A 20,316-nucleotide genomic window follows, 5' to 3' on the forward strand; every position below is an offset into this window, starting at 1 on the left:
AAAAAACAGTCCATCTTCATTACTGCTTGCTTATCTCCTCTACTGAGATAAAAGTAATAAATAAATAAAAATAAATAAGAGGAGGGTTGATTCTCAACTTGCCAATAGTAATAACAAATGCATCAGTAACGAGGCAGCCAGCGAGCTTTCCTCACTGGAAGACACTCATTTAACTCTCTCCATGTCACTGCAGACATGCATATCACCAAGTCACAGCTGGTTTGCAAGCTTTATTATTATTATTTTTTTTAAACAGAAGTAACAACACAGGCACTATTACTTATATTCTTTTGATATTAAAATACTTACATGTCTGCTTAAATAAATATTTTCAAGCGTTCAGCAGATTTTTCATTTTTGTTCTGACCTTTCAAAACCAGAATATTTTGCTCAGGAACACTGGAGCTTACCCCACTGCAACGTGATTTCCTTGGGCTTCGCCTTGCCTGCCAGGCACGGAGCGGGACACGGTCCCGGAGGAACAGCTGATGTCGTAACAACCAGAACATCAGAAGGCTGCAGGAACACACATCATTGCAGAGTGGAAAAAAACACGTCAGTGAAACAGACCCAAAGGGCTTTGTGAAGCAAATCCATTCCCCTTGTTCTCACCTGGCTCTCCCCACCTCTACTGGCACAATACACTCTCATTCTGTACGAAGTCCCAGGCTTGAGATGATCACACACGTGCTCTCTCTGCGAACCGCTGTAGATGGTTTCCCATTTACTCCCTGAGGCAAAAAGAACACGCTACAGAGCACGAAGCTTTTGCAAAAATCAACCTTGGCAATGCCTGTATAATTATTAATGATGAAGATAATCAAAGCATAGCACCCAGTTTGAAGGATGAACAAAGAATACATCAAAAACATGTGTGGAAAAAAGAACAGCAATCGCTACAGCAATAGTAATGAATCACAGGCTCCGTCAGTACACAAGCTCAATTAGTACTTAATGAGAACTGCTTACCCACTACTGCTTCTGAGATTTCCAAGAAGTATTTAGAAACATCTGATCCTCCATTATCTTTGGGTGGTTCTGAAAGAGAACATCAGCTTAAAATAAATTACTGAAGATGTAAAGACCATGCACTATTTTGTTATCAACTGTCTCCAGGTAGCACTTTAATCTGCTGCAGAATTAATTCAAGTAAAAAAAAAAAATCAATTCAAAAATAAAACTGTGTACGTATATAGTCACAATGCATTTTCCAGAACAATGATTTTTTTCTATTAAGAATCATGATTATATGAGGAAGAGGATTAACTAGGAGAACATTGCCAGTTTTGGGGGTAATTTTTTTGGAGTGCACAAAAATTACTTGCACATCACAGGAAATCTGGGGCTATTAGGACAGCCAACAGAGCAGGCTGCTTTTCTAAACGAATAACATAAAACACTGCAGTCCCAAAACAGAGCAAGCTGCATTTTTTTCTTTTAATACTGTGCATTTCTCCTGCAATATCATTCTCTGCAGAGACAAGTATTTAGCCTCCAGGTTTGCCTCTATGTTTTTATCTGCATTACCAAGTGACTGCTCATACACAAGTGTACAAGAACAACTCGAACTCAGCACTAACAAACCTACCCCACGCAACTTTCACACTGTGTGAATGGATCTTCCCCTTTGCACTCGGTTTACTCGGCGGTCCAGGTTTGTCAGGGTTGGTGCTGTGTTCTACTACCTCACTCGGGCTGCTTTTTCCTTCGCTGTTGTAGGCAAAGAGCTGTTTCAGGAATGAACAGAACACGTAAATGATTGGTAAGATTGATTTAATGACAGGTAACACAGGGCTGATTTACAAGACTCTTCCATGCAAAACCAACAACAATTGCAGGTAAATTTCTCCGGTGTCTTAGCTTTAAGAAAACACTAAAAGCCCAGAAATGCATACAGACTTAATTAAATTAGTAACAAAACTCAGTACAAACCCGGAACTTATAGGATGTACTCCTCCTAAGGTTTCTTAAAGTGCACGAGAGCTCATCTCCGTTGTACTGTGGCTGGAAACCATAACCCTACAAAGAAGAAAAGAACATGATTTCCATGATAAAATGAAAAACTGATTGGAAAGTGAAGGAAAGAGAAGGATAAAGTGTCCTTGCAAAACAAAATTTGGGAAGAACGAAGGAAGGACAGGGGGTCCCTACAAAACAAGATAAAGCTGAGAAGAAAAGTTTCAGTCCCAAGGATCTGGTTAAACAAACTTATCTTGCAAGTACACGGCAGGAGATGCTTGCTTAGCAGCTGAGCGTGCACCTTGTTTGCTGGGCAGAACTAAGAGTGACAGACTTTACAGGATACCAAGACAGTTCCAGTTGGGCCAAACAACAAACCCTGAATCCAGATGACAAAGTATCTGTCAGCAAAGGAAACAAAGGGACATACCCACTGGGGGGTGGCTGACAGGCAAATGGAGAAGAGTGTGAACCTCAGCCAATGGGGAAAGGGGGAAGGGCTCACTAGCATCGGGGTACAGGGATAACAGAGGGGCTGTATGCCCCAGTGGACTCTCCCTTTATTTGAATAAAGAAGGATGAAGACTCTCCTCTGTCTCTTTTTGGGATAAAGACGGTTGAGCAAGCTTACTGGAGCAGAAATTTTCCTAACAGACACATTGTTTGTTGCTGTTGTTGTTCCAGCTGGAACTTCATCTTTGTTTCATAAATGCACGCAGTGCTTGCCAACTGTTGCCGTGTTTCGCAGCACTTCATTCGGAAGTAAATTTTGGTTTATTTATGCACAGCCACGTTTCGAGCTTTCGTGCACGCGAAGGAAAGCTGCACTTACAGAACCTTCCTCTTCCACGTCCAAAGTGTAAGTGAGGGAGTCCTCGGAGGACACTCCGCTGGGCGGGCTCCACCGCAGGGCCAGCCAGGTCACTCCTGCTTCGACGAGCACGGGGGCTGGTGGGGCCGGGGGCACCATCCCTGCTGTGTAGTACGTCACCGTCTCACTAAACCCACTGGAAAAAAAAAAATAAAAAAAAATGGTGTTTTGGAAAGTTAATCATGGCGACAGGCAGCTGACGAGAAAATGAACGGTATCGTAAACGGCGCTCGTTACCTCATTCCAATATCGTTTTTAGCAGCCAGTCTAAGCGAGTACTTTGTGGAAGGAGAGAGTTTGGTCAGCTTATACTGCTTCAGGTGCCCGTAGTAGCATTCCTTGAAGGGTCCGTTCTTCCCCTTTAAAAAAGGAAGAACAACCTGAGCACCATCTTGCACTGGGACTGCGTGCTCCCTGCTAAGGTCATTTTCTTCACCTCTAACTTTTCCTAAATTTCACTGCACTCGTTTCATAATAACTAGATTAAAAAAGCAGTAAGTCTAAAGAAAGTAACAAGGTGCGGTCACCCCACGCCATGCTGAGCATGCCTGACAGCAATCCTGAGTACTGCAGGTACCAGAGTCACACCTGATTGAGACACAATGATTTTTTGGTGCCGGAGTTGTGACAAAACGGTAATAATTAACTGCAGCTGAAAACAAACCACAGATTTGAAGTTTGTACCACTTTGGAGTGTATTTCTGTAAGAAGCTCAAACTGGAGCAGTATTGGTGACAGCTACTGAAGAGAGAAGCCAACCACTCAATAAACAGAGCCCAGGAATGAATGCTGCTCTGACTGACAAGGACCACACGAGGACGTTGTGCACAGCTCTCAGAGGATCAGAACGGATGCTTTACTCCAGTGCTTCACTACTACCAACTTCATTCAAGATTTTTAACTGGCTTAGAAACTGTCTGGGCAGTTGCACCAAAAATAGTGGACGTACCGAAGCAGAAAGTATTTTTAAAGTATAATTGGTCTACAGATGTCATTACGTTGTTGGGTATTTTTTCCACTAGAAAAGGGCTTACCTCATCCCATTCTAAAAGAAAATTAGTTATTTTGGAACCATTGTCATTTGAAGACTGAAAATAAAGAAACAATGAAAAAAGTTAAAATCAAACAGTTGAACATTTGCATCTTTTGCATACTAAAACAACATTTCAATGATCAAGCGTATTTATAAATTCCATCTGCCTTTTAAAATAAGATGTTACATGTAGAGCTGAAAAAGTCTGCAAGAAGCATACAGAACAGCTCTATTTTGCACAAACACTTGTGATAACCTGCAGCTCTGGGCTCAGACATGAATTCTGCAAAGTGAGCTAGACAGGAGAGGGTGAAAGCCAGCAGCTCGCTCCGTCCCTCCCTCCTGATGGCTCTCCGAACTGCTACACTAATATTTTGAATCACTTGTGCTCTCTAGGAAATACAAATCAGGAACTTCCTAAGTGCAAATTATACAGATAATTTAACTGATATTATTCATCCATTAAGCATTTTTTCCAGGTGTAAACACAGTTGTAAGAAAAACACGGAATGACAATAAAACACAGCGACTGGCTCTTCCCAGATTACACCGTATGTATTCAAAAGTTAAACTCAAAAGGTAAGGTACAAACTAGAGAAAGAAATTCACTACGAGCCGGCATGAGTAACTACCACATCTCTGGAATTATAACGTTATCATCCAGAAACACCACTTAAAAACGTAAGTGCTCTATGTCCTTCCTTACAGCACCATTTCAGAAGAGAACTTTCCTACCACACAGTTCATACTTGACAGAGTGCTGCTTCCAATGCTAAAGCCGTATGCAAGAACTAAGCAAGCAGCAAAGGAAACAGGCAGAAGCGATCATGACTTCAGTCATCAGCTTCACTGAGCAACTGAAAAGCCAGCACCTGAAACAAACACTACCTTACGGACACAGCTAGTGTAGGCATACTGCGTGTGAGTACCTTCGTCTGCTTTCTGCTTACCTTCCACTGCAAACTCAGGCTGTTCTTGGTTCTATTAATCAGCTTCGGTGCAGCTGGACAATCCGGCTCACAACTTTCTGTAGTGAAACTCACTAATTCTGAAACGGATTCCTTGATGGAACTGCTAGTTGCTGAAACTCTAAACAAAAGGACAATGAATTATGTTATCGCATTGGCACCTCAAAATCTAAGGAAAGATCGGTCAGCTTGAGAAAGGCATTTAATCGTAAGCTGTGGAAACAGCAATGGGACCAGAGCGCTCTTGTTGTTGCAGATCACTGATTCCAAAGCATCGCTCAGAAAGAAAACCTCATTTTATGATCTCACTCCAGGTTTCAGTAACTGATGTTCACATAGGAAGCACCAGTACCCAAAAGAATTCTAAACTGCCAGCAGACAACCCAATGTTTGTGTTTTGGAGAAACGAGGGGAGAGAGAAGACAGCAGAACGCTGCAGAAAGCGAGGCGACATTTTTAGGGAGTTAGAAGATACGTGGAAACCAGCCACGGTAATGTCCACAGCTGGGATGTTTCACACACAATATTCCTCAAGTTTTCTGCAACCACACCCTTCTGATGCAGCCACGATGACTTTATAATTAGCACATCAACAACAGCGTTAAGCATTCATTTCAGCAACGTACCTGGCATGGTAATCGGTTGCTGGTCTGAGATCAGGAAGGGTAATTGTTAATTCCTCCCCTCTAAGAAAAGGGAAAAGAAGAAAAGTTACAGCTCTTCCTTACACCGCCACGGATACAAGCTTATTGAAAAGCAAAGCCAAGTAGCGCGCATTTAACTTTCAAGTTTCCCATTGTCCACGTAAGTCATACTGAAATTACTTAAAATTTATTTTCACGTGAAGTAGGTAGGTCTGCAAGTCAACAAACAGCTCCTGATAAAGAGATCGCTGCTCGGTTAATGGCTTTAAACATTGTGCTTAAATGAAGAAACTAAACTTACACATAGACAGATTTAAATTTTCCATTTTTACCACTGTTGGATATTGCTACTTCAAATGTAAATGCTGCTGGACTATGACTATGGCTCTCTCCATTCTGTGAACTAACTGGGAGATTCCAGGACAGAACGGCTGATCTTGCTTGTATATCAGAAACCTATTAAAAGCATAAATAATGCAAGTAAGTTTGCTTTCTGTAATAAAAGGAATGTTAGTCAATAACACGGTGTTGCTAGTTTGCCCATGAAGTTCCTCGCGGGAGGAATTCTTTACCTTTGTAGTGGAAATATCAAGTCACTGTTTGAATTTAACATTCTTTTGTTTTCACTTCCAAAATCACATTAAAGGATTTCCCTTCCTTATAGGCACATTACATCATCTCAGTGTATGAAGAGGTGCTCTGTATTTCACCTGCACTGTTTGCATCACTCATTTGGAGCAAATTTTCAGCTCTGGAATCTTCAGCACTGGCACCAGCCCCGTGTTTAGGCACAGCCAGATGACCTCACTTTCTAAATGGATTGCAACTCCACCTCTTGATCTTAACGTTCAACCAATAACCTGGCCGACAGCGAGAGGCTCTGATTTTAACTGCTCAAGACTAAACATTTTTGTTCTAAGCAAAATGTCTCTGACAAAATTCAGTACAGCCTTCTGATGACAATAAGTACAGATGTCAGAGGCATCAGTGGAAAAAAAAAATGACTGTAGCAAAGAATGGCTGGAAGGCAAGAGCAGAAGAAATACAACCCATGCTTAATGTACTGATAGTGCAAGGAAGAGTTCATTCAACATGCTCGGGATCACAAATCAGTGCAGTTCTAGCCTTCAATTATCTAAATTCATGTTACCAGATTCCAGTTATCTTGAGCAGTCTGTAAATACTCAAATATTTGCTCCAATTTCTTAACGTAAAAAGCTGAGCTGTTTCTGCAACTTCCACTCCCAGCACCTTACATCCTCTACGCTGAACGAAAGCCGGTTCAAAGAGCAAACAGGTTGTCACTACGTCAGCAGGCTCTGCTCTCCAGGCACTCAAGTCCTCACGTACACACAGCTTCACCAGCAGGTACAGCCTGGCCTTACAGACTGGGAAGCAGAGTCACTCGGACTGCTTCAGTAAAAGCAGGTTTCTATATCAGCGTTGCCCTTTCCCAGACATAAAACCTGGCAACTAAAATACGTTTTCTCTACTACAAAAATTAACCATGAAAGAAAAGAAAAAGAGATCAACGAGAAAGATGCGTGTGATTTAACACCAAGTACATGCCCAGAAAACACTGGTATTTTAAGGGTAATACTTACTACTGGCTTGCCAATGCTCAAGTGAGTATCGCACTTCTTGGATTCCGTGTCAGATTCTGAAATTTCAAATACAAAACAGATTACAAGAAAACCCCCCAGAGTAAAAACCAGCCTGTTACAGAAATGCCACCACAAGATGGAGTGCGTTCCATTAAGAGCTCAACAATAGCACTTATTGTGCAAAGTTAGCTTCCCCTGTTTGTTTTGGCTGCGTGACGGTTAGAAACACGAACTATCCAAAACCAACAGTGTTACAAAAACCCCTTTAGTACATCCTGCACAAAGGGTATATTTTCCTAATCTGAGCAGAAGTGGGTTTTCTTTGATAACACAAAAACATTCCTCTAAAAACGAAAGGTGTTAAAAAAATGACAATAAGATCTTATCTTGCCATTGTATGGCTGCTCCCTGAATTTCCACTGTAAAGCGCTTGCTCAGAAGAAGCCTGAGCATCAAAATTGCATACTGGCAATACCTATGGGCACCAAAAGGTTTACACCTGCAGACTGAATCCTGTCTTTAAAATCGTCCACGTCAAACAATTCCGGCTATGTTTCTGCCCTCAAACAGTTCTTGTTTATTTTTTGAAAGTAAGTTTGTATGAAGACAAATCTCTAATCAAATCTCTCTTCAGTCCCTGAAACAAGCTGGATAACAACTTCCACCTCTGTTTACTTCCCCAGATACGGAGTCAGATATTTGTTTTATTTCTCTAACCAAAGAGCTCAGTACAACAGTGACGCAGATGTGGCCTGTACCTTGCTGCCTAAAAAGATCATTTACTTTAAGACACACACACATCACTGAAGAGATGCAACAATCCATTTACAGAATCTTGATAAGAAACCAGGTGCACACCGGTGACAGGGTTCCAAACCAACACCAAAGACATTGACACAAGGTATTTTAGTACCTGCAAGCAAATAGCCACGAGCTATTACAAAGCTCAAACATTCATTTCAGCAAAGTAATGTACTGCACTGAAATTGCAGCTAATCAAATAGCGACCTGCGAAGGCAGTTGCCCAAACCTTCCTATTTCTTCGAGTCTCACATAAATCCTGGTTATCCAATAAGTTAGGAAAGAATGACACCAGAAGGCACTGATGTGAGTACAACAGTTCAGTCTCACTTGGAACACCGAGCAGAGTCCAGGTCAGAAAAGGCAGAGCCATGAGAGGCTTAGAATTAGATCTTCCTAAACATCTCACTTGGTAAAACCTCAAATGATCCAAGTTGATCCAACTAGTATTTCTACAGGACCATCAATAAATAAATGAATGAATACATGAATAAAAATCCAAACACAAAAAAGCGACATCAGGCTTTCTCTAACCCCACACAGACGGAGAAAATTTACAAATCCAATTTTTTGCAGAAACCACTTTTGCAAAGAACACACAGCAGCTTCTAATTACCGAAGAACCTAGATTTATTATATTGTGTTGGTTTTTTTTTTTTTTTTTTAACCTTTTTGATGCAACCTACCTCCCATCTCTGCGTCTGGACTGCCCTTTGTTTTTCCTATCTGCTTCTGCTTTAGCGGCCCTCCTGTCCCTTGCTGTCCCTTTCCGTTTCCATTCTGAACTGCTGCACTGGAAGAATTATTAACTTTATGCGGTGAAGACGGAGGACTGTTAAGCTTATTGTTAGTATGACCGCTCGCTTGTCTGTCCTTTAGTCTTTTCTTCAGGTGTTCTTGCATTTTGAGACTCCTCTCATCTCGCTGAATAAAGTTTGTCCTTCCATGAGAACGAGGCTCTAGAAAGCAAAGGAAACGCTGTTTTTGATCCCAAATTGAGTTCATATTTGTTGTTGCTCTTTCCTGATTTAATTCAGACCACCATCTACTGTTAGTTGCTTGAGATCAGGCCTTACAGTCGTCCTCCTTCCCCTGATCCATATTTGTATTTTCAAAGAAGTGTAAACAAGCACAGGACCCGAACTAACTTTTCGAAATGTAGCTGAGGTGCTACTATGTTGTGCTAGACATTAGCTGAAATAGCTTAATTAATGACTGAAACTTGATAGAAAGAGAATGATCTTCCCTGATCTAATTTCTTCCTGCGTTAAATGCCAGTTTTCGGAAGCAGCTCACAGCCTGTCTCAGGTCAGCAGGGATCCTCCCATGAAATGCTGCTCCAGTCACTTTTTAAATATAGAGCAGACTTGCATTTCAGTCTCCAGCATGGATGACTATGAGTTTTGGTACATGTGTCATTACTTTTTATTTTCTTTCCAGTCTCATTTGGATTCTGTCTGGCAAAAAATACACTCACGTATTAACATTAAATGCGTTTTCAAGAACTGTATGCCAAGGCTGCAACCAAGCACAGCAGCTTTTGAGAGCACAATTTCAGAGGAAGGTAGAAGCAATCACTGGGGCATTAACAGCAATAAAAGTAAGGATCCATTTAAAAATACATGCAGCACCATAACGTTTCAAAGCTATCGCTTTTGTAAATAATCCTTAAAAACAGAAGTTCCAACTTTATATGCTGATATTTTGCACACACAGAGTGCCATAGGGCGGGTTGCAAACAGCTGTATTTACTGTAAGGAGCCCGTAAACAGGCACAAGGTTTCAGGGAGGCTGAGACCTAGCAGTGAAATCACAGGAAACACGAGAAGGAGCTACCAGCAGAACTCAGGTGTCCCGGCCCACGTGCACTGAGGCAAAGGACTGCTCACGTAGTGCAGCAGCACCCCACGCTCACCTTGCTCTTGGAAAACGTGCGGCGGTGGATGCTGGTGGATGAACTGCGGCGGCAGCTCCCCGGTCCCAGGAACTGGGGGGTACACCGGGTGGGGGGGGTGGGGGAGCAGAGCGTGGTGATGATGCATGTAATGGGGCACGTGGGGGGGAGGATGAGGAGGAGGATGCATGGAAGGATGGAATTCGGCCGAGTGTGGCAGCACCACCACCTTGCGAACTCCATTTTCTTCCACCACCTGTCAAGCAACGTAAGAAATGGAAAGTCAGTACAGAAACAAGCCTGCAAACATTGTACCTTTAATAAGGAATCTCCACACCTAAGTCTGCATCCAGCAACTTGACAGTCAGGGATACACAAACAGAAGCAAATCCCAGTGGAAATCCAGCACGTGTTACTGGAAGGGACTGGACTTTCAGGTTGTCAGATTTAAGAAGCCGAACCTCACACCTCAAAGCGCTAAGCAATCTACAACCTATGAATTATTTATTCTTCAAAAAAAACAACGAGTAGCGTGGGTCGATCAGGGTGCAATACCCACTGCACCTGCAACTACAGCCTGCTTTAGACCAGATCCAGACTGACAGCAGTAGCTGCACACACGCCTGTAGCCCAGGCTCTGCTGCCTCGTGCTGCGATCCAACCCTACTCAGATGTCAAGACAGCTCATGTCTGCCACAGGCTAAGGGAAGTCAGACAGGGAACCTGCCTGGAAGGCTCAGCTCCGGGATCAAGAGGTGCCAGTGCTCCAACACACAGAAAAGAGACCGCATGCGTACGTACATGTGCACACACTCACGCACTTGTAAGCACGTCCTAAACTGGCAACGTGCTGGATCGGCTAGATGGAATTAAATCCTGTTTAAAGGCAGACAGCAAATGAATTGTTTTCTGTTCTCCCTCACACACACAAAAAAAATAATCGGGGATGAACAATGTGACTGGAAAAAAAAAAATCACTACTTGAAAAATACTCAATTTTAAGGGCAAACGGACCCTTCCAAATTAATCAAGTCTGGGTAGGAAAATAGGACATTTTTCTTAGAGCGGTTTAAAACCAGCCTGCAGCTTTATGCTTCCTTCTCCTGCGAGCTGCATCAAAAGCACAGAACACATCTGTGGGTAGGAAGGGCCCTACAGAGCTGCAGCACTGATGCAGCAGTGGGTCCTGGTGCAGCTCTGGGCTGTGGCTGTGCAGGGGCACTGCAGCTGCAGGCTGGCAAACAAACCGGAGATGCCAACCGGTTTGCAATCCGTAAAGTAAATCATACAAAATAAAAACTGCTCTTAGGTAAGTTAAAATTTCTGTGTAGCCCTCTGTTAGTAAAAACACACAAAACTTAGATTTTCGGGCATTAAAAAAAAAGCACTTTCCTCAAAGCAAACCATATTCTTTATCCTGTTAGTTCCTTCGAGATCCTCTCTTAAAGCATGTTTGGTTTGGCTGTAAGAAATCACTCCAGCATTTCCTAGTTGGCAAAGAAGGCATTACGGATGTTGAAATATTGCTCATGCCAAAAGTACATTTTGAAAAGCTCCTCGGCAAAAGATAGAGCAAACGAAGCACAAGGATTCTGCAGAAGGGAAATAGGACGTGTCCAGTCACAAACTGCTATGACAAAGTTCAGCTGCGCGGTGACCTCGCAGCCAGCTGTGCTACCAGGAATTCTTAACAGACTTTACCAAGTAAAAAATGGTGTGAGGTCACTTCAGACCAAGTCTGTGTTGCACTGAACGTGGGCTGTTCTCAAAGCAGCGTGGGGGGCTTTCTGATTTATCAATGGAACTAAGCACCCCACTTCACCTACATGACTGTACACAGCATTGTAACACCTGCATTCACACACGCAAGCCAAAGCTCACAGCAAAAGGTTGTGGGTTACATTTACTCTACCAAGCAAGCACAAGAGCCCTACATTCTGGCAGAGGGATGCATTGCTATAATAAAACTTTCATGTGATTTTACAATTTCAAGCTGCTACATCTCCACTACCCCCTACTGTATCTCTGCATTGCACTTTGGATGAAACCAACATAAACACTTCTGGGTTCCTTCAGACAGTTCTGAGAACAGAAAGTTCAAGGCTCATCTGCTGATGAGTTTTTACACGTGTGGCTACACTGCTCTCGGCCCTACTCTGAAAACTCCACATTTTGAACATTGCCAGAAACCAAGAAACCCAGCCTAACCCACTGGGGAAAAAAAAAATTCTCATTACTTTCCTTTAAAAACGCATTAATTCAAAAGCAAATCAAACTGAACTTCAAGTATGTCTGATAGGAGTTCAAGTACCACACATGGCTCTGATCTGCTATGACTTTACAGTGCAGCAGAGTGGAAAATCGGTGAGAATGGAAAAGTTAAGGCAGGAGAGAAGCCCAGGGCCCTGCTGTTTTCCTAGGCACGTGTCACCAGCATTAACACTCCTGCTCACACTTCTGCTATAACAGTCGAGTCTTTTGCTGAAGGCTAAGGAGATTAGAGCTGGGAGAGGAACAAACAGAGTTACGTTACGATAGAAAAATCTGAATTATGAGAAAACATTAAAAAGAAATAACTTATGCATTCTGGGGGCGGGGGGGGAAAAAGACCTGAGAGATCAAAGAGGTTGGTACCCGTCTGTGGTCCACACAACCTCAATGGAAGAAACTCCAGTCTCATACCCATAGTGGGGACAAATTCAACTGCAGCCAGCAGCTGTGCTCCCACAGGGCTGTCCCAGCACAGCCAAGCACCATTACACCCCCCAGCCCTCCAGTGCTATGCGGTCTGCAGTCCACAGTGCTAAGCCCTAAGTGCTCACACCCACCCTGAAAACGGGGCTGAAGAAAACTGAGGGTGTGCATCGTGCTAATGGGACTCAGCGGCCAATTCAGAGTCACTCACTGTCTCACTGAAAGGAATCCTTTATGGCCACCTAGCTATCAAAGCAAAAATAACAATAGCCCTGATACCGAGCTCAAGTTTTACCAAGCGACCAGATGGTGAGAGCGCCTGCGACAAAGTCAGTTAAATATTTGTTAAGCTCAACGGAAAAAATGAGAAACGCTTTTAACAGACGTTACAGATAAAACAACCAATATCTTTCCTGTTAAGAAGCCACACCCACAAACACACTTCAGTGCAAGAACAAATGAACATTTACCTGAGATACGTAACCGGGAGGCACAAAAATAGGCGGCATAGAACCATTTGGTGACATCATGGGGACGTGCGCCGGACCTGGGAAGCAAAGAGGTGCAACATCAGCACACACACATGGCTCTGGGACACCAGTTTTCAAGAGTGATGAGTACCAACATCATTTGCGTTACAGTAACGCTGGCAAATAGTCTACCAACTTTTTTTTTTTTTTTAATTAAATAAATATTTATTCTTTTTTGCATTGAGCTGCAAGTTTGTGTTCCTCCCTGGGATCTGATGGAAGCAGAACGGACGTGTTTTGCACAACATCATTTGAAGTGGTGAAAAACATTCCTACAACAGAAGTACTGATAAATTCAACTTGACTTACAGGAGATATTTTGAAGCAGCAGCAGATCTGCAGCTCGGTCACCTACCCACGAGCCAAGCAGCCGTTTGTAACCACACAGAGGGCAGTGACTCTTCCCTCGGTACTAACGCACTGCTAGTGCCACTGCCTTGCACTGCAGCAAGGTCACACAGCACTCACTGGAGTTGTTTAGGTGTAATTAAACCTCACAAATTCATGTGCTGTGAATCTGAGAAGAGAGATGCTCGAGGACCATTGGAAGAGCAGCTGAGATGCTGAGCTCTTAAAAGCTATCAGCAAAGCACGTGGAGCTGCAGGGAAGCCTGCCAACTTCCCAGCACTGTCTTATTTGTACTTTAAGTCTGAACTGAAAGAAACTGGTTTATTGCATTGCAGAACACATAAAAACATGTCTGATGTAACAAACTGTAGTAATTTTATGATATTTTATGCTATTTGATTTAGTACTCCAGTCTTTCCCTTACCTTGAATACACTGAATGTGTCCATCTTCAGTTGTAATTGTAAATGTTTCACCCGGGTTCACCTGCACAAGAATAACCTGTTAAAAAAAAAAACAAACAAAATGTAAAGCAGTCAGTTAGCTTTGCAATTATTTATTTTAAAGATTACTTAATCTTTACGCACATATCTTACTTGACGTAATTTCAAGCATTCCTGAGAAGTATTCTTCCCTGCTCAGAACAGGAAGCTTGCAGAGATCTGTTACATTTGAAGTGTGTGTGTAAAACAAGGCCCAAAGGAACAGCTTGTTAAATGCCGGTCAACACCAACTCTGCAGCTCCTGCACGCTGCTATACTGATCATTTTTCATTTATAACATGGGATGTGGAAGCATAAACACACACCCTACCCCAGAGAGTTCACAGGACAGGAAACAATTCTGCTCTGGGTAGGTAAGTTGCTTCTGGACATAAGCACAACACCTGGAGAAGTGACGCAGCCACTCAGCAACACTCACTGCGATCCACAGAGGTCAGGGACAGACAGCACTGTTAAAAATGGTGTAATTGTAACACTAGAATGTAACTAATTCTGTCACTTCAGGGCATCAGCAAACGTGTAGCTTTAACTCTGCTACATTTCTAGTAGTAGAGAAAGTGATGCAATTTTTTCTTTTTTTTTTTTTAAAAAATCAACATACCAAACAGACAATAAGGGGCTGGGGATTTGCCAGAGCACAAAGGAAATACAAAGTCTGCAGCGAAGAACTGCTGCTGGGATGGACCCCACGAGCAGGTATTTAAGCTTAGCACTCATCCGCAAGGACAAGAGAACTCAGAGGCAGGAAAGGGATGCTTTATAAATTCAGAGCCTTGGAACAGGTCAGATCTTCAGAAGAAGTTCCAATTAACTGAAGTTCAGGAAACTATTAACTGAACTCAGTGAAAAGGATCCTAAGTGGTGTAAGCACAGGGCTGCACAGAGCACGAGACTGGAATGTCAGGAATGCAGGGGGCAATGTCTTAGAGGAATGACTCACTACAATTACTGAAGCAAATGCAATTCCATCTACCTTCCATCAAGGAAAACTGTTCAGGAAGTCTGAGTGCTGCTCAGGGGACAGGCCAAGCCTGCTCAGAGGCAGTGCAGGGCAGGCAGTCACAGGAAGGCTGACACCTCCAGGTGCCCCACACAACCGTTTTGGAGCTAATGGGACCAAGACAGTTGGAGAGCTGTTTCAAAGCACTGCTCAGCGTTTTGCTGGGACGCATTTTTCATGCCCTTTCTATTGCTGAAGGTTTTGTTTTTTGTGTTTTTTTTTTGGAACGAGAAACCCTTCCAGAAAACTTCCAAGTTCCTTTCTGTGAAATGGAACTAACGAGCTGGAAGCTGCATCTGACCGACAGCACTTGCCAAACAGCACGCATTTTCCTTCCACAAACAAAACCACTGTGTAATAGTTCACAATTAGCCCATCCTCTCCGGCACTTGACAGCAAAATGATTAAAACCCATCTGCCCTAATAAAGCTTCCAAGTTAATACTCTACTTAACAGCAAGCCTGCAAATGTGAGCTGTGGCTCAGAAGCCTGCACTGCCTGCAAGAGCAGCAAAGGAGAGCAGAAAAGTGAGTGTAATGTGACTGCAGGATGGCAGCATGGCTGTTTATAAACAGAGTGAGAAATGCTGGCACGCTGACATGAAGTGACATTCTCGCCCCATGAAGACAGACACACCTATTTTAACTAGACAGACACACTCGTTATTTCCAAAATAACTCACTTATAAGGCTCGGAGACTATCTGTTTTCAAGTCTGCTCTTAAAAGGCCATTTTCCTGTGCATCTTCAAGACTCAACTCTTTCAAACCCCACCCGTCTGCAAACTGCCCCCACTTGGTTCCCCACACTCCAGTGTCAGTCACCTTTTGGTCACTCACTGCACACTGCTATTCCACATGCTGATCTGTGCAAGGACATGCTACACAAACACAGCGACAGAGCTGGTCTCCAATGAGACCCACTTATCTCTTTTCCCTGTGTAACAAGAAACACCAGCTACTGAATAACCTCACAGCTGGTCAGTGTCTAAAATTTCAAGTTGCTAATGCAAGAACTGCAGAACGAGCTGAGATATTCTATAGCTTCGTTTATTTCAAGACACAGTCATCTCCAGAGTAAGAGAAAAAAAAAGCAGAGTACAATTATTCACTATTTTTTTTTAGTAAGGGCTATCATTTCTACAAGGAAGTGCACTACAACTGAGACAACTCGGGTCCCTCCTTCCCACCTGTAACACAAAATAAAAGAGATCTCATTTAAAATCTTCTAGCTTCCCAGATCCTCAGCAGTTCATGATGTTGCTGTACCCTATTTATTCACTGTGTATTCAAACACTCCACGGTCTTCACTGTTACCCTTCCCCATCACTTCACAAGAGTTATCCTCCAGAAACTTTTATGCAAGGTACCCTTCTGAATTAACCCCTTCATTCCTATTTTAATTACTGCCAGATACTTAAAGCTGCTTACTGACCAGAATAAAGCAATGGGCAACTTTGCTCCTCACTCCAACAAGACGATCCTTTGACTCCAGGCACATAATGCCTTCAAATTTATCTTTTGTTACTCCTGCAATTCAGTTATGTAAACAATCCAAACACCCTCTTCTTTCCTACAAGGACCAGCTATGCTTGCAGCTTCTTAATTTAAGATCCCAAGTTAAAACAACAGGATGTCTGTGAGATTTCAGAGGTTGTTCAGCAATATATCTCCCACGGATGGGAAGACACCTCAGCATTTATAGTAGAAGGCACTTCTCTTTTATTGCCAAGTATTAAATTTACTTCAAATTTAGCCACAATCTGTGCAAGCTTGTACTTCAGTCAAATCATTTTAATTCCACTGTTGTCTGTACTTCTGCTCACAGTAGGTATTTCTGAAGGGCTGTGCCCCCAAAATTCTGAAGTTTCAACTCTACTCAGGTTTCACTAGTGCGCTGTAATTATTAATGAAGATTCCTAGCATCAGGAAACCAGAGGTCTTTCCTCTCCTCTACGTTTCCCTACAATAGCTTTCTCAATTTAAAGTACTGCAGCTTCTTTCTAATCCATATTGATTTGTTTTATTAAATATTAAATCCACACATTTTCCCCTTTACCATTTGATTTTTTTAGCTTAATATTAAAGACTTACACATGTATCTAACATTGCAAATTAAAAGCAATCTTTTCATATTTCCACTACAGTAACGCTGAACGATCTTCTTCCTCTTTATATTCACACTTCTACTGTACTGACAGTATCAGTGCTCAGAACCATACTCTTGCAGAAAGTCACAGAACAGGATGGAGGGGACCTTCACATTCACCCACTTACAGCCCCCTGACATTGCACCAGATTGCTCGAGGTCCCATCCAGCCCAGCCCTGAACGCTTCCTTGGAGGGGGTAACTCAGCAAATCAGTACCACAGTTGCTTTCTCTGAAGCCTTCTCTTCTCTCAGCCATCATAAAAGTCGGCCAGCAAATGCCAGCCACCCTGCTAGCCCTGCAGGCACGGTACGACAGCGAGCCGGATGGAAGCACGAGGGATGGACTTGCCTGTTGGATGCTGTCCCCATTAACCATGTGAGGTAGAAGTGGCACTTCGTTCAACAGAGGCGTAGCTTCTAACGGAGGCGGCTGGTCGGCCATCATGTCTGAAAACCATTCATTGACAACTGCTCACGTGAACCGCCCGCTGAAACAAAAAGACAGCACCAGTGTTAGGTTTCAGCCACTCCCCTTTCCCAAATAATTCTCTGCTTTGCCAAATGTGGTACCAGTAATTCAGAAGAAAAACACGGCACTGCCTTCAGCATTCCACAACTCTGCCCCAGAGACCTGCGAATAAATTGACCTTAATTGGAGCCTGAAGTCGGTACGAAGCAATCCCTTCTGCCCTCACTGCACATTTAAGAGCTTGTGCAAACGGACAGCCTTGACAGCACGGAGGGCATCACCTCAGATGTCCGTGTTCTTTCCAACAGAGGACTCCCAAGGAGCACAAGATATTACCCTGTTCTCAAGTACTGTGTATCAGCAATACATATCCTTCTTCCAAAAATACGCCCTTTAAAATAGCGTGCATACCCCACTCGACATACCACAAGTGATGACATCGGTACACAAGCGATGCGATTACACAGTAGCATCATTTACACTCACGTAGCATTTTATTCTTAAAATACGGAGTTTTCTAAGTTTCTCAACTCGTAACTTAAGTTTTACACCAAATAGTTCATAGAATACACACACTTTTCAGTCTCCGTGGTGATCAAAACCCCTGTAATTTCTCCAGTGTTGCAACGTGCCATTCGTACAGAATTCTGCTGTGGTGAGAACAAAGCCTAAGGCAACGTGAGCTAGACTAGAGTGCTTTGTACAGGAGTCTTTAAATGAGTACCGTGGAGAACTGCAACTGGAAAAGCGCTGCATAGTTATGAGCTTCCCATGAATGATCCATAATTACAACGCAGCAAAATGCAGTGCAAGCCTTCATGAATTTTTGATGTACAGTTAATTCAGCATCCATAAAAAGCACAAGGTAACAGGATACAGGAAATGCTGCCATTTCCTTCTCCCTTCCCATTACCTCCCATAACCCAGACAGAAGGCCAAAATGCATTTAGGATAGACCCATTTATTACATTGAAAAGCAAAACAGAAACAGAATGCAAAAACACCATCTCACCTACGCAAGAACCAAGCCAGTCTACATACAACTGCTAAACCGATATGAAAATAGCAGTATTTAGAAAAGTATCACAGCTGGACTCTCATCATCTCTCCTGGTGTTCAACACAGATTGTCCAGAAAGGGCTTGCACTAAAGGCCGACGTTACAGGGCCCTCCTGTATTGCTGCTGCCAGACGAGGAGGCTGGGAGGGTGCAGCGGGACAAACTCATCCATTCTCATTTGCAAGAGCGTCTCAAGAGAACCGACCCAATCACACAGCCACAAAACACAGCGCAATGCAACCGCCCACAGCAACCCCTGGTTCTGAACACCAGCCACCTCCTGGGCCCGCTCCCATCACAGGATTTTAGGAGACCAAAGAAGACCGCAGGGGCGCGAGGGCCAGATCGGACTTCAAAGCGCCAATTTGTGTCAGGTTCGCCCTGAATATCCCCAACTACCTTAGCGTGTTATTTCTTTCCTGAATAAAATAACCTTCCGTTCTGTATGCCCGATTTTGAATGACCGCCGCCAAGGAAACGAGCTCATCTGAGTGTATCTAACTATTTCACTTAAAAATAACCCGTAACGCTGCCGCTCCACGGGCTAAAATTATGACAGCAGTTTCTTCTACTACAACTCTCCTATTTTTAGAGGTTTCTAGCTAAGTCCGAAGAGAAACTGCTTCCATAATAGGAATTCAGTACACAGGAGCAGATTAAAAATACACTGTTTATATATATAAATAAATACATAAAACACACGTGCCTGCTTGCACACACAGTCTCAATTTCATTCATCTAAGAACCTCAAAGACAATAGAAATGAGCAACGAACAAAAAGGGGGAAACTCCTCACCAAAAAGCGACTAGATCTGCAGTCAGCAGCTCAGCTGAGCACATCTAAAACGCTGTGATGTTTTGTCATTCCGATTGAAACAAGACACTAAAATCTGACGTCCAGCAGAGCCCACGTCCAGCAGCACGCCTGCAAGGCATACACTCAACTATCTCAGCGTGGGACACTAATAAGTAAAAAATAATGACTGCATGTGCCTCAGCAGTTGAATCTGCTTCAGTACTCCGCAGCGATCTTTGACACAGTCAGATAAAGGTGCTCTGCTTACCACACCGAGCGCTCACGTTGGTTTCCACATGAAGGCTTCCTTGTTCTAACACCTACAGCTAACATTTTTCCGACTTCCAAGGCTGTCATTTCCATGAGGGTTTACCAGCAGTTGTGAAATCTGGATTTCAAACTCCTCGATCAATATTAACAGACCCTAAGAGTTAGGTTTTGCTGTATCTGGGTGTGCCAAAATGGGATATTAGGGATTTTTAAGGCAAATAAACCAGCTCATATTTTAGAAGTGTTCCCTGAGAAGCGCTGAGCGATCCAGCAGCACGCTAACGTAACGCGGTTAATCACGCTCACCATATTAAAAGAGGCAAGATTTTCCACTGACAAGTCTCACACTACAAAGGCTTCTAAGAAAAACAGAAAACCTTCATGACCGGCCTTCCAGCAAACAATGACAGCACACAGCGCCGGGCTGACCTCACTTCCTGACACAGAAAAAAAAAAAAAACGCGCAGCCTGCACCGCTGCAACGTGGGCCTTCCCCTTCCCAGCCCCGCTCCTCCTCGAGCAGCACTGCAATCATCCTGGAGCTGCTCCAGCTCCGAGCTCCCACCGAGCGCAGCGCTCACGGATTCCATCCGCCCGCAGCTCAGTCAGTGCCTCCGGGATGGAGCGGGCCAGCACCCTGCCACCAGCACCCTGCCACCAGCACCCTGCCACCAGCACCCTGCCACCAGCACCCTGCCACCAGCACCCTGCCACCAGCACCCTG

The 20,316-nt window shown here is 43.5% G+C and overlaps 1 protein-coding gene across 2 annotated transcripts in view; it reads right to left on the minus strand.

Moving 5' to 3' along the window:
* The window catches only part of LOC110403060 (fibronectin type-III domain-containing protein 3a-like), a 38,049-nt gene that overhangs the window by 7,382 nt on the left and 10,351 nt on the right, over window positions 1-20,316 (minus strand). For both annotated transcript variants that reach the window (XM_021405840.1, XM_021405841.1), the window contains exons 3-19: window positions 17,348-17,486; window positions 13,772-13,847; window positions 12,939-13,015; window positions 9,796-10,030; window positions 8,567-8,839; window positions 7,080-7,135; window positions 5,777-5,931; window positions 5,458-5,517; window positions 4,814-4,952; window positions 3,865-3,918; window positions 3,068-3,189; window positions 2,792-2,966; window positions 1,933-2,019; window positions 1,589-1,727; window positions 970-1,038; window positions 613-731; window positions 411-516 (exon numbers count right to left, since the gene is read on the minus strand). In XM_021405840.1, coding sequence (XP_021261515.1) covers window positions 411-516; window positions 613-731; window positions 970-1,038; window positions 1,589-1,727; window positions 1,933-2,019; window positions 2,792-2,966; window positions 3,068-3,189; window positions 3,865-3,918; window positions 4,814-4,952; window positions 5,458-5,517; window positions 5,777-5,931; window positions 7,080-7,135; window positions 8,567-8,839; window positions 9,796-10,030; window positions 12,939-13,015; window positions 13,772-13,847; window positions 17,348-17,443 — 2,038 coding nt within the window. In that variant the 5' untranslated portion in view covers window positions 17,444-17,486. The remainder of the gene's footprint in view (window positions 1-410; window positions 517-612; window positions 732-969; window positions 1,039-1,588; window positions 1,728-1,932; window positions 2,020-2,791; window positions 2,967-3,067; window positions 3,190-3,864; window positions 3,919-4,813; window positions 4,953-5,457; window positions 5,518-5,776; window positions 5,932-7,079; window positions 7,136-8,566; window positions 8,840-9,795; window positions 10,031-12,938; window positions 13,016-13,771; window positions 13,848-17,347; window positions 17,487-20,316) is intronic.

This window comes from Numida meleagris, chromosome 8 (assembly GCF_002078875.1).
Source record: "Numida meleagris isolate 19003 breed g44 Domestic line chromosome 8, NumMel1.0, whole genome shotgun sequence".
In the NCBI taxonomy this organism is placed as follows: Eukaryota; Metazoa; Chordata; class Aves; order Galliformes; family Numididae; genus Numida; species Numida meleagris.